At 36.7% G+C, this 13,279-nt stretch overlaps 1 protein-coding gene across 2 annotated transcripts in view; it reads left to right on the top strand.

The window, feature by feature from the left end:
* LOC128552529 (myosin-9-like) overlaps nucleotides 1-12,739 on the top strand; it is a gene marked incomplete at its 5' end in the record, with an annotated part of 34,438 nt that extends 21,699 nt beyond the window's left edge. For both annotated transcript variants that reach the window (XM_053533576.1, XM_053533575.1), the window contains 5 exon segments: nucleotides 1,887-2,000; nucleotides 2,629-2,697; nucleotides 3,203-3,407; nucleotides 11,401-11,522; nucleotides 11,864-12,739. In XM_053533576.1, coding sequence (XP_053389551.1) covers nucleotides 1,887-2,000; nucleotides 2,629-2,697; nucleotides 3,203-3,407; nucleotides 11,401-11,522; nucleotides 11,864-12,052 — 699 coding nt within the window.
* Nucleotides 12,740-13,279: the final 540 nt, after the last annotated feature.

The following is a 13,279-nucleotide window of genomic DNA, read 5'->3' as shown; positions in this document are numbered from 1 at the left end:
CGACTTCTCGGCGATTCACTGCAAATGTATTACTACGCTGGACGAAAGGTAACTGTAATAAACAAGATAGACAACTTAGGTGTCAGCACGTGTACGATTTTTAAAAAAAACATGTTGATGATTATCATTTCTTATCAAACAATGAATCCTATTCAGATATTCGTCTTTAATATTAGAAAATTATTAATTTCTGTGGACATTTGTCAAAAAATATTACTTACATTGGACTACTTTGCGCATCAAACTGGTTTCCGCTTCAGTTGTGAGGCACTTCCGTTATACTTTTTGACAACAATAACAAGACACAAAATGAATCAATAAAGTCACTTATAAACCGACTGCTACTTAAATCAGTGTAAGTAAAGTTGTTGTTACAACATTATACATGTTCGTTACGTTATGAGATAAAGTTTATCTTGAACTGCATAATCCATTAATTACGTTTAGATGATATTGCATTTACAACTTATTTGTCCCCATTTTTTTACGTGAATGACAGCATTCTCGTGCAACTCGTGCAAACAAAGTTATGAAAAGTATGGTGGAGAATTCAAGGACAAATTATAAATGACATTAAAGTGAGGATAACTGTATATTCATCCAGTTTTGATCATTGACATGCCTGCTGTGTATTAGTAACTTTTGTGAACAAGATTAGAATGTTACTTTTGCACATATACACATTGATTGGACCTCTCAACCAAATTTCATACCTTATTTTAGGGATTTTTAAGACAATACATTTTCAAAAGTTTGTTGAATGTGTTTTGATATTTAAGTGCATTGTAGTTCATGAATACCAAGTTAAAAATTAATAATGTCAACATTTCTAGGCCCTTATTGTAAGCCACTAGACTTCTGTAACGATAAATGTTTAATGTATTAAGGGGAATATACTCTTTTAGTTTTGGATTGTGGCATTCCTTGAGCACCGTATCTTTTCTTATGCACTACTTTGTAAACAAACTAAATAATGTGTTTTAGCTTACATATGCGAAATGAAAAGCAAGACAGTGACCATATTTCACATTCTTTCTTTAAATTAGAATCTGTAGGACATTGATAAATGTTTGGACAAGGTGAAGCACTATTATTTTCGCACCAAAAAGTCTTAATTGTTGACTTTGAATGTACACAATAAGTCTTATGTAATTCAACAATAACATTCTTGTTTCAGTTTTCTCATTCTTATTTTAGTGAGCAATCCTTTGTGTACTTATAATAGTTGAAACAGTATGCATTTCATGTACCAAAACCTTGTACTTTTTTGCAGGTAAATTTTATCATACCCCACCCACTTTTTTCTAATTTCAAAGTATGCGTCCCCTTAAATCATCAATTCTTCTATTTATTTAACTTCTTGTTGTATATTACATAGGTCATGTATGCTTTTAAAACTGCACCCATGAAACATGTAAGTTGTTAAATTTTTCAATATTTAAGAGGTTACACACTGAGTACACAGGTGGCACAATTATTTGAAACTCAGCATTTTATATAATTTGGTTAGCCCCAGTTTGACCAATATTCAGGGCAAATAACTACTACTCAAAAACAGTTGATAGGTTGTGATTTTAATTTCCTTGTAACACACACCATTCCAAAACAAATTAACAGAAGACAATATATTTGAAGTAAATCATTTGATTCATTGACATTAGGGGAAGTTTTCACTTGCAGTGAATAGGTCAGTGGTGGTATGGAATCTAGGAACACGGGTTAGGCTGACTGGTCGCCATGATGTAACTGAAATGTTTTTGAAAACTGTATTAAACACATAATCCAGATCAGGCAAAGAAAACTGACACCATTTATCTCACAAAAGGAGAAGCATTGTTCAGTAATTACACACATCAAAATTAATTATATTTTCTTATTTCCTATAGAAAAAGTATGAGGATGTATGCAAGGAGCGAGACAAGGTATCACATCTTGCGAAATCCTTGAAGGAACAGTTGAATAAGGCCAGTACAGCACAGAAAGAGGAACATGAGGATAAGGTTATTTTGTAGCAGTTTTTCATCCTAATTATACTCCTTATATCTTAAACATCTGCTTCTTTAAACATTTAGTTGATAATACAACTTTAATGGCAGACCTTTTAAGGATGTCAAAACTTGAAAATGAGATAAAATTTGATATGCTTGTTGAAAAATTAAGGAAAATTAAAAAGAGAAAGACTTGCTGTATCTGTTATCATTTCAGTCATTGCTACAGAGCTATAAGGGGATTAAATCAGCAACATGTTGTTGTGAATATTGGCACTAATATTTCAATGCAGTTTTGTTGAAAACCTGTAATAATAGTTTGAACTTTCTGTAAACTTGAAACGTTCATGTAATATGAAATTCAAATAGAATGTTTGGAGATACAAATACGTAAGTGTCTTCTGGGTTCATGTAATTGAACTTTGGTTATCTTCTTTTTAATGGTTCTTGATGTGCCTGTGCCTGCTTTTGCCCTCCATTATACTAAGTCCCTGTGTACCTTAATGATGAATGAGACTTTGGAAAAAACTTTATATAAACAAAACTATCATCAGAGTCTGTCAAAATTATTTTTTATTCATATTTATTTACAATATTATAATAAATTTTCAAGTTTTTGAAAATATGTTTACATTTACAGGGTAGATTTACATCAGTTCTTGATGAGAAGAAACAGTTGGAGGCACAGTTACAGAAAATCAGTGACAAGGTATGTATATTACATATAAATAAATTCATATTACCGTAGTACCTGAAACTTCACATGTAATGGAGCCTTAGACAGTGGTTATAGATTGATATAGAATCAATGGATCAATGAAATCTCCTTTGCTGAAAAGTGTATGTTGCTACCACAGAGTTAATTACATTGTCATAGCTTTTTAAGAACTTTTAGTGTCATAATGTCATTGCCTTGGCAGCTGTCAAGTGGGCTTCTAGTAGTACCTATCACAGCCTTAAATTTGTTGAGAATGCTTTTCTAAATAGTTATATATGAAGTTATCCTAGAAAGAACCTTTTGCATTGTTTAGTTTCAGGATTATATGGAGAATGCTGTAGTTTGCAAATTTGAAATCCCTTGGATTTCCATCTACTGGTTAAGTTGGAAAGATACTGTTTAATCTAACCCGCTTTTATACCTTCATGGCTAACTAAAACCATTACAAAGTGATCATGCTTCCTAAAATGTCTAACAGCAATATCTTATTTTACAGCTTCTGGAAGCAACAACAAACTTCTCAGTGAGTCAGTCTCAACATATCCGGGAGCTACAACAGTGGAAGGAGCAGTCTAGTAACATGGTAGATCTACAGAAATATACCAAGTTACAGATCGACCTTGTAGACAACCAGAGGTCACTCAGAGATCTACAGGAACTGCTGAAAAATAAGGAAGAAACCTCAACTAAAGTGTTCAAAGGTATATTTCATATTCTTAACCATTGATATATTAAACTGCTTTAGGTTCAGTAAAAAACAAAACAAAGATTTACTAAAAGGTTTGATTATCTAACATGAATAAATTTAGAAATAAGGGCTTTCCCAGGACATGCTTTAAAGAAGTTTATTATGAAAAGGACACACTTGTCAAACAATTTCACCTGTTATAATTTTTGAAATCTAGTAATTTTAAGCTCATCAGAGCACAAAGTGCTCAAGGTGAGCTATTGTGGCCAGTCATTGTCCGGCGTGCATCGTCCGTCTTGCGCCGCCCGTCAACATTTGCCTTGTGAACACTTTAGAAACCACATTTTTGACCCAATCTTTATGAAACTTGGTCAGAATGTTTGTCTTGATGATCTGTAGGTCAAGTTCGAAACTGGGTCATGTGGGTCAAAAACTAGGTCATAGGTCAGAACAAAGGAAAAGCTTGTGAACACTCTAGAGACCACATTTGTGACCCAATCTTTATGAAACTTAGTCAGAATGTAAGTCTTGATGATCTCTAGGTCAGGTTTGAAACTGGGTCATGTGAGATCAAAAACTAGGTCAGTAGGTCAGATCAAAGGAAAAGCTTGTGAACACTCTAGAGACCACATTTTTGACCCAATCTTTATGGAACTTGGTCAGAATGTTTGTCTTGATGATCTCTAGATCAAGTTCGAAACTGGGTCATGTGGGGTCAGAAACTAGGTCAGTAGGTCAGATCAATGAAAAAGATTGTGAACACTCTAGAGACCACATTTTTGACACAATTTTTATGAAACATGGTCAGAACGTTAATCTTGATGATCTCTAGGTCAAGTTCGAAACTGGGTCATGTGGGGTCAAAAACTAGGTCAGTACATCAGATCAAAGAAATAGCTTGTGAACATTTTAGAGGCCACGTTTGTGACTCAATCTTTATGAAACTGGGTCAGAATGTTTGTCTTAATCATTTCTAGGTCAAGTTTGAATCTGGGTCATGTGGGGTCAAAAACTAGGTCACTAGGCCAGATCAAAGGAAATTCTTTTGAACACTCTAGAGACCACAATTTAAGTTTGAAACTGGGAATTAGTCAGAATGTTTGTTTTGATAATCTATAGGTCAAGTTCAAATCTGGGTCATGTGGGTTCAAAAACTAAGTCACCGTTCAAATCAAAGGAAAAGCTTATGAACACTCTAGAGGCCACAGTTGTAACAAAATCTTTATGAAATTTAGTCAGAATGTTTGTCTTGATGATCTAAAGGTCAAGTTCAACTCTTGATCATGTAGGGTCAAAAACTAGGTCAGTAGGCCAGATCAACTCTGGTGAGCGATGTATAGGGCCATCATGGCCCTCTTGTTTGAGTGTTTTCTACCTCGTGGTGTTTTCTTGCTTTCTTCAGGGCACTAAGAATTGTATCCAGTAGTTTGACATGTTAGGCAGAACTTTATATATCAAAGTATCAGTAATTAAAAAAATGCTCAGAAATTATTTTCAGTTTCTTCAAGCTAATGTCCAGACTATTGTGCAAACTAGCACAAAAACCCCCCAAAAAAACAATAGAAAAAGTGTGAAACTGAAAAAGGTCTCGGACTAAATGTTTAAAACTCGACTATTCGAAGACTAGGTAGAGCTATCCTACTCAACACAGCGTCGGCATTGGTGTCACACTTTGGTTAAGTTTTTCATACCAGTCCACTTTTTGACAAAGTCTTTTGAGATAAAGCCTTGAAACTTTCAATACTTGTTTACCATCACCATGTCCAGTTTTAGGCAAGAGTACATAACTCCATCAAGAATTTTGGCTGAGTTATGGCCCCTTTTAACTTAGAAATCTTGGTTAAGTTTTTTGTACCTGTTCACATTTTGTGTAAAGTGTTTGACATATGGCTTTGAACCTTTTATGACTTGTTTAATATAACAGTCTCTATCTGTAGGGAAGAGTACATAACTCTGTCAACTATTTAGCTGAATTATGGCCCTTTTTATACGCCCGTTTGAAAAACGGGAAGTATTATGGGAACGCCCGGGGTGGGGGGCAGGCATCCACAGACATTGTCCGGAGCATATCTTCTTCATGCATGGAGGGATTTTAATAAAACTTGGCACAGTTGTTCACCATGATGAGACGGAGTGTCATGCGCAAGAACCAGGTCCCTAGGTCTAAGGTCAAGGTCACACTTAGAGGTCAAAGGTCAAATTCAAGAATGACTTTGTCCGGAGCATATCTTCTTCATGCATGGAGGGATTTTGATGAAACTTGGCACAGTTGTTCACCATCATGAGACGGAGTGTCCTGCGCTAGAACCAGGTCCCTAGGTTTAAGGTCAAGGTCACACTTAGAGATCAAAGGTCAAATTCAAGAATGACTTTGTCTGGAGCATATCTTCTTCATGCATGGAGGGATTTTGATATAACTTGGCACAATTGTTCACCATCATGAGACGAAGTGTCATGCGCAAGAACCAGGTCCCTAGGTCTAAGGTCAAGGTCACACTTAGAGGTCAAAGGATACAAGAATGAAAACTTTGTCTGGAGCATTTCTTCTCCATGTATGGAGGGATTTTGATATAACTCGGCACAAATGTTTATCACCACGAGATGGACTGTCTTGCACAAGAACCAGGTCCCTAGGTCTAAGGTCAAGGTCACACTTACGCATTCTCGCATACCAGAGGTCTACCGTTGTTCCCCGGATGAACCTCTGGCACATTTCGCCGATATTTGTGGTTTGGTTACATTACAGGTAAAACGTTTCAGCCAATCAGCGTCGTTTCGCGACAAAATGTAGCGAACCAATCAAAATCGTCCGTGAAAAGCGTGACCGCGTCCTTTCATATCGATACCGACTTATGAGGAATATTATTATTTCTTCAGGTAAATTTATTAACATCGAATAACAGAAATAAATCTTTATTAATCGCAATCATGGAATATCGCCTTTATCCATCGTTAGCAACTACCTTGCTTACATATTGTTTGAAATTTCAATTCGGCGTGCCAAATAGTGGCGAACATGGATTGGCTGAAACTTCTCCCGGTAGTAATTACGAGTGCGCATGCTCACCAAATAAACGTGTCATTCGCAGGTCCCTTCTTTAGAATTACTTCCCTTTGTTGTTACTATAAATAGCTTGTATTGTAACTTTTTCATTACTAGTCGTAGGGAAAAATCGAGACCACTATCTGTAGTACAACATGCATGTTACATCCAATTCTGAGGTGTATTTTGACCTATCTCTACCTGGTAAGGATTTTTGTGTGGACATACAATTATTTTTTTGTGGGCGGGGGGTGGGGGGGGGCGGAGGTATTGTGACATTCTGGCACTCTTGTTGGACTTTGAAATTGGTACCATTTTTGTACAAGTCCATGTTTTGTCAAAACTATTTGACATGTGATTTTGAAAGTTTAAACAATTGTTTATCGTCATGATTTATATTTGTATGCAAGAGTACCTAACTCTGTCAACTATTTTGGCTGAATTATGGTCCTTTTTATACGCCCGTTTGAAAAACGGGACGTATTATGGGAACGCCCCTGGTGGGCGGATGGGCTGGCGGGTGGGTGGGGGGCGTCCACAGACTTTGTCCGGAGCATATCTTCTACATGCATGGATGGATTTTGATAAAATTTGGCACAGTTGTTCACCATCATGAGACGGAGTGTCATGCATAAGAACCAGGTCCCTAGATCTAAGGTCAAGGTCACACTTAGAGGTCAAAGGTCAAATTCAAGAATGACTTTGTCCGGAGCATATCTTCTTCATGCATGGAGGGATTTTGATGAAAGTCAGCACAATTGTTCATCATCATGAGACGGAGTGTCAGGCGCAAGAACCAGGTCCCTAGGTCTAAGGTCAAGGTCACACTTAGAGGTCAAAGGATACAAGAATGAAAACCTTGTCCGGAGCATTTCTTCTTCATGCATAGAGGGATTTTGATATAACTTGGCACAAATGTTCATCACCACGAGGCGGAGTGTCATGCGCAAAAACCAGGTCCCTAGGTCTAAGGTCAAGGTCACAGAGGCCAAAGGTCAGATACAAGAATGACTTTGTCCGAAGCATTTCTTTTTCATGCATGGAGGGATTTTGATGTAACTTGGCACAATTATACACCATCATGAGACGAAGTGTCATGCGCAGTTCCCTTCTTTAGAATTACTTCCCTTTGTTGTTACTATAAATAGCTTATATTGTAACTTTTTCATTTCTAGTCGTAGGGAAAAATTGAGACCACTTTTCTGTAGTACAACATGCATGCTACATCGAATTTTGAGGTGTATTTTGACCAATCTCTACCTGGTAAAAATTTTTGTGTGGACTTGCAATTTTTGTTTTGATTTTTATGCCCCCGGCATCTACTGATGGGGGAGGCATATAGTGATCGTCCTGTCCGTCCGTTCGTCCGTCCATACGAGGTTAACCAAATGGGACCGTTCCGTCTAGCATCAATACCCCTTACTAGAATGACTTGATACTAATGCAGATGTAACCTGTGACCATTCCTCATCTTCAGACAATCACCTGACCTCAGTTTGACCTTGACCTTGACCTCATTTTGGACTTGGGTTGCTTTATATGGGCCATCTCTTGGTTAACCAAATGGGACCGTTTCGTCTAGCATCAATACCGCTTACAAGAATGAATTGATACTAATACAGATGTAACCTGTGACCATTCCTCATCTTCAAACATCACCTGACCTCAGTTTGACCTTGACCTCATTTTGGACTTAGGTTGCTTTATATGGGCCATCCCTTGGTTAACCAAATGGGACCGTTTCGTCTAGCATTAATACCGCTTACAAGAATGAATTGATACTAATACAGATGTAACCTGTGACCATTCCTCATCTTCAAACATCACCTGACCTCAGTTTGACCTTGACCTCGTTTTGGACTTAGGTTGCTTTGTATCGACAAGGATGCCACCTGGGGCATCAAGCGTTTATTGAACGCAGCTCCTTGTCTTTTTTTTGTTTTTTTTTTAAGATTAACTTCCCTTATTTGTTACTATAAATAACTTATATTGTAACTTTAACTTTTTTATAATTGACCGTAGGGAAAAACCAAGACCACTTTTCTGTGGTACAACATAGATGTTACTTTCCAATTTTTGGTGTATTTTAAGGTATCTCTACCTGGTAAGGTGTTTTTTTGTGGACTTAGAAAAACAAAAGACTTACAGTGATTACTAAACAACCACAAAATTAAAATTCCATTTGCAAATACAGGTGCTAGAGTAAAGAAATTTGCTGTGATGGGTGTATATTGTGACATTCTGGCACCCTTGTTTGACTTGGAAATTGGTTCAGTTTTCGTACAAGTCCGTGTTTTGTCAAAACTATTTGATATATGGCTTTGAATCTTTGAACACTTGTTTATCATCATGATTTCCATATGTAGGCAAGAGTACATAACTCTGTCAACTATTTTGGCTGAATTATGGCCCTTTTTATACGCCCGTTTGAAAAACGGGACGTATTATGGGAACGCCCCTGGCGGGCGGGCGGCGTCCACAGACCTTGTCCGGAGCATATCTTCTACATGCATGAAGGGATTTTGATGAAACTTGGCACAGTTGTTCACCATCATGAGACGGAGTGTCATGCGCAAGAACCAGGTCCCTAGGTCTAAGGTCAAGGTCACACTTAGAGGTCAAAGTTCAAATTCAAGAATGACTTTGTCCGGAGCATATCTTCTTCATGCATAGAGGGATTTTGATGAAAGTTGGCACAATTGTTCATCATCATGAGAAGGAGTGTCATGCGCAAGAACCAGGTCCCTAGGTCTAAGGTCAAGGTCACACTTAGAGGTCAAAGGATACAAGAATGAAAACTTTGTCCGGAGCATTTCTTCTTCATGTATAGAGGGATTTTGATATAACTTGGCACAAATGTTCACCACCATGAGGCAGAATGTCATGCCCAAGAACCAGGTCTCTAGGTCTAAGGTCAAGGTCACACTTAGAGGTCAAAGGATACAAGAATGAAAACCTTGTCCGGAGCATTTCTTCTTCATGCATAGAGGGATTTTGATATAACTTGGCACAAATGTTCACCACCACGAGACGTAGTGTCATGCGCAAGAACCAGGTCCCTAGGTCTAAGGTCAAGGTCACACTTAGAGGCCAAAGGTCAGATACAAGAATGACTTTGTCAGAAGCATTTCTTCTTCATGCATAGAGGGATTTTGATGTAACTTGACACAATTATACACCATCATGAGACAAAGTGTCATGCGCAGTTCCCTTCCTTAGAATTACTTCCCTTTGTTGTTACTATAAATAGCTTATTTTGTAACTTTTTCATTACTAGTCGTAGGGAAAAATCGAGACCACTTTTCTGTAGTACAACATGCATCCTACATCGAATTTTGAGGTGTATTTTGACCAGTCTCTACCTGGTAAAGATTTTTGTGAGGACTTACAATTTTTTGTTTTTGATTTTTTTTTTTTTTTTTTTTTTTTTTTTTTTTTTTTTTTTTAAGATTAACTTCCCTTAGTTGTTACTATAAATAACTTATATTGTAACTTTTTTATAATTGACCATAGGGAAAAACCAAGACCACTTTTCTGTGGTACAACATAGATGTTACTTTCCAATTTTAGGTGTATTTTAAGGTATCTCTACCTGGTAAGGAGTTTTTTTGTAGACTTAGAAAAACAAAACACTTAGTTATTACTAAACAACCACAAAATAAAAATTCCATTTGCAAATACAGGTGCTAGAGTAAAGAAATTTGCTGTGATGGGCGTATATTGTGACATTCTTGCACTCTTGTTGGATTTGAAATTGGTACAATTTTTGTATATGTCCATGTTTTGTGAAAACTATTTGACGTGTGACTTTGAAAGTTTGAACATTTGTTTATCATCATGATTTATATTTGTAGGCAAGAGTACATAATTCTGTCAACTATTTTGGCTGAATTATGGTCCTTTTTTGACTTGGAAATTGGTTCAGTTTCTGTACAAGTCCATGTTTTGTCAAAACTATTTGACATATGGCTTTGAAACTTTGAACACTTGTTTATCATCATGATTTTCATCTGTAGGCAAGAGTATATAACTCTGTCAACTATTTTGGCTGAATTATGGCCCTTTTTGGACTTTGAAATTGGTACAGTTTTTGTACATGTCCATGTTTTATCATCATGATTTTCATCTGTAAGCAAGAGTATATAACTCTGTCAACTAGTTTGGCTGAATTATGGCCCTTTTTGGACTTGGAAATTGGTTCAGTTTCTGTACAAGTCCATGTTTTGTCAAAACTATTTGACATGTGGCTTTGAAAGTTTGAACAATTGTTTATCATCATAATTTATATTTGTAGGCAAGAGTACATAACTCTGTCAACTATTTTGGCTGAATTATGGCCCTTTTTGGACTTGAAAATTGGTTCAGTTTCATACAAGTCAACGTTTTGTCAAAGCTATTTGACATGTGGCTTTGAAACTTTGAACACTTGTTTATCATCATGATTCCAATCTGTAGTCAAGAGTACATAACTCTGTCAGCTATTTGGCTAAATTATGGCCCTTTTTGGACTTGGAAATCAGTTAAGATTTAGTACCAGTCTGTATTTTGCCTAACCTGTTTGTCATATGGCTTTGAAACTTTGACCACTTGTTTACCTTCATAGTCTACTTACCTAGGACAAGGACTTATAGCTCAGTTATGGCCCTTATTTTGACATAGAAATTAGTTAGGTTTCGCATACCATTTGATATTTTTTCTATTAACTGTTTGATATATGGCTTCGAAACTTTGAACACTTGCTTACCAACATGGTCACACATTGCCATATAGTGCAAGACTTATCCAATTCCACAAATTTATGCAGGTACATTGTTTGTCTTATCTGTTCCTTTTCTTTTGTCTGAAAATCTCAGGTAATATTTTGAACCTATACTTCTGTCAGTGCTTCTAATAGTCGCGCGTGCTGTCAACAGACAGCTCTTGTTTTCATTAGCACATACTTACGTTTATATTTGTATATCAGAGACAAGTGAGAAGCACCATGAGGAAGTGAAGAGCTTAGAAGGACAAAAGGAATCTCTGATGAGAAAACTAACGACATTACAGCAGATACTTGATGGTCAGATAGACAAGTTTAAGCAGCAGGTTGGTAATTTCAGTAACTGTGTCATAAATTTTCCTATAGAGTTCTTCTTCCAATTACGTCATGACTTCGAAATTTTGCTGTTGGGAATTGTATAGTTCTTTTCTATGTAAATTAAGTTTCTCTCAATTGTTGAGGTCTTACCTTACTATAAAATGCCTATGAACTGTTAAATTCAGTAAATGGCATGCAGTGATGTCAACTTAGTACATCTTCTAGTACATTTCTTCATGGAAGCAGTGAATTTTTATGAAAATTTGTCCAGTGCTGTTAGTTGTTATTGTAGTTCACTGCAAATGATGTAATTGTTAATTCATGTACATGTATAAATTAACTGTTGCAGTATGAGGCAAGTGAGAAGAGGAATGCTTTGGTAGTGGACCTATACAAGGAGAATGCTGACCTCATGGACGCACTGTCGCGAGTGGAGGAACAGAAGAAAGATGCTGTGTCTCGATGCTACAGACTTGAGGACCAGTGTAATAATCTACGCAGAATGCTCAAGAGAATGGCAAAAGTGGCAATAACTTGATCAAGACTATAAATTTCGTGGCCAATGCTACCTTTACATGTGTTCAATGTGTTAGGTTTGCACTTCAACAGGGAAATGTAGTACACAGTTATTAGTTTTATTTCTAATGTTTGTGTAGTCTTAGTGTAAAACGATGATGAGCACAGAATGCTTGTGATTTCTGATTACTTTGCAGTGTATTAAGCATTTTGTAGATACACTATAATGAAGTGTATAAGCAAGTAAAGCCACATATATGTTGACCACCAGCAGATATGTGCCTTGCAATGGAAAACGTGTGCGATAAGAGTTTGTAAAATACTTATTGACAGATGAGAAAAAACACCACATGATTCTTAGCTTTATTCGATGGGGTTGTCATAGAGAAGGAAGCTAGATATCAAAGTGCAGTGTTTTATATACTTACTTGTGTTATTCGTATTTGTGTAGTCTTTACAAACATGGAAAACTGATGATAGTGCAGCCATATTATTTCGGGTATGCGATAAATATAGAATCTACCCATTTTTACCTACATTGGAGGATGAAAAATTATATATTTACACTCTTGTATATAGGCCTACCATCTATTTATATTGTATAGATCTATACCATATTTGTATATCTTGTGTAGGGAAAGTTTCTTAATTTATTTACAGTTGTCTGTGATACTTGTACACATAAAAAGTAAAACAAATAAAGAATATCACTTAATGTACGGTTTTCTTGTATTTTGCTTCATACGGAATTAACATCATAAAGATGCCATTTTTCCATCAGGGGAGGTAACTAGAGTCACGGACTGGGACTTTTAGATGCGAAGGAATTATATCAGCGCCTCGAGAGCCTAGGGTCCACTTCAAGTGCGGGAGGTCGTGGGTTCGATCCCACCGCGTCCTACCAAAGATGTGAAGACGTGAAAATGGTACCAGTATCTCCCTTGCTTGGTGCTCGGAATTAAAAAGGGAAACTGGCCTCATTCATACCCTCGTGGCGATGGATTCCATCAGGAATGAGCTGTTGAGAGTGATTAATATAAGTTGTAGAACTTCCTTCATTATCGACTTAAAATAAACTGTGTAGATCTATATAAAACAAGAGGGTCATGATGACCCTGGATCGCTCACCTGAGTAATATGAGCTACATGTTTCAAATGTCAAACTGATGATTTTTAGAAAAATTTTGGAAGATTTTCCAATCAAGTAATCCCTTGGGCGGGGCCAATTTTACCCTGGGGGTCATGATTT

This window comes from Mercenaria mercenaria, unplaced genomic scaffold (assembly GCF_021730395.1).
Source record: "Mercenaria mercenaria strain notata unplaced genomic scaffold, MADL_Memer_1 contig_2877, whole genome shotgun sequence".
Lineage (NCBI taxonomy): Eukaryota > Metazoa > Mollusca > Bivalvia > Venerida > Veneridae > Mercenaria > Mercenaria mercenaria.
The sequence above is the reverse complement of the archived record's forward strand: the minus strand, read 5'-3'. Positions and strand labels throughout refer to the sequence as shown.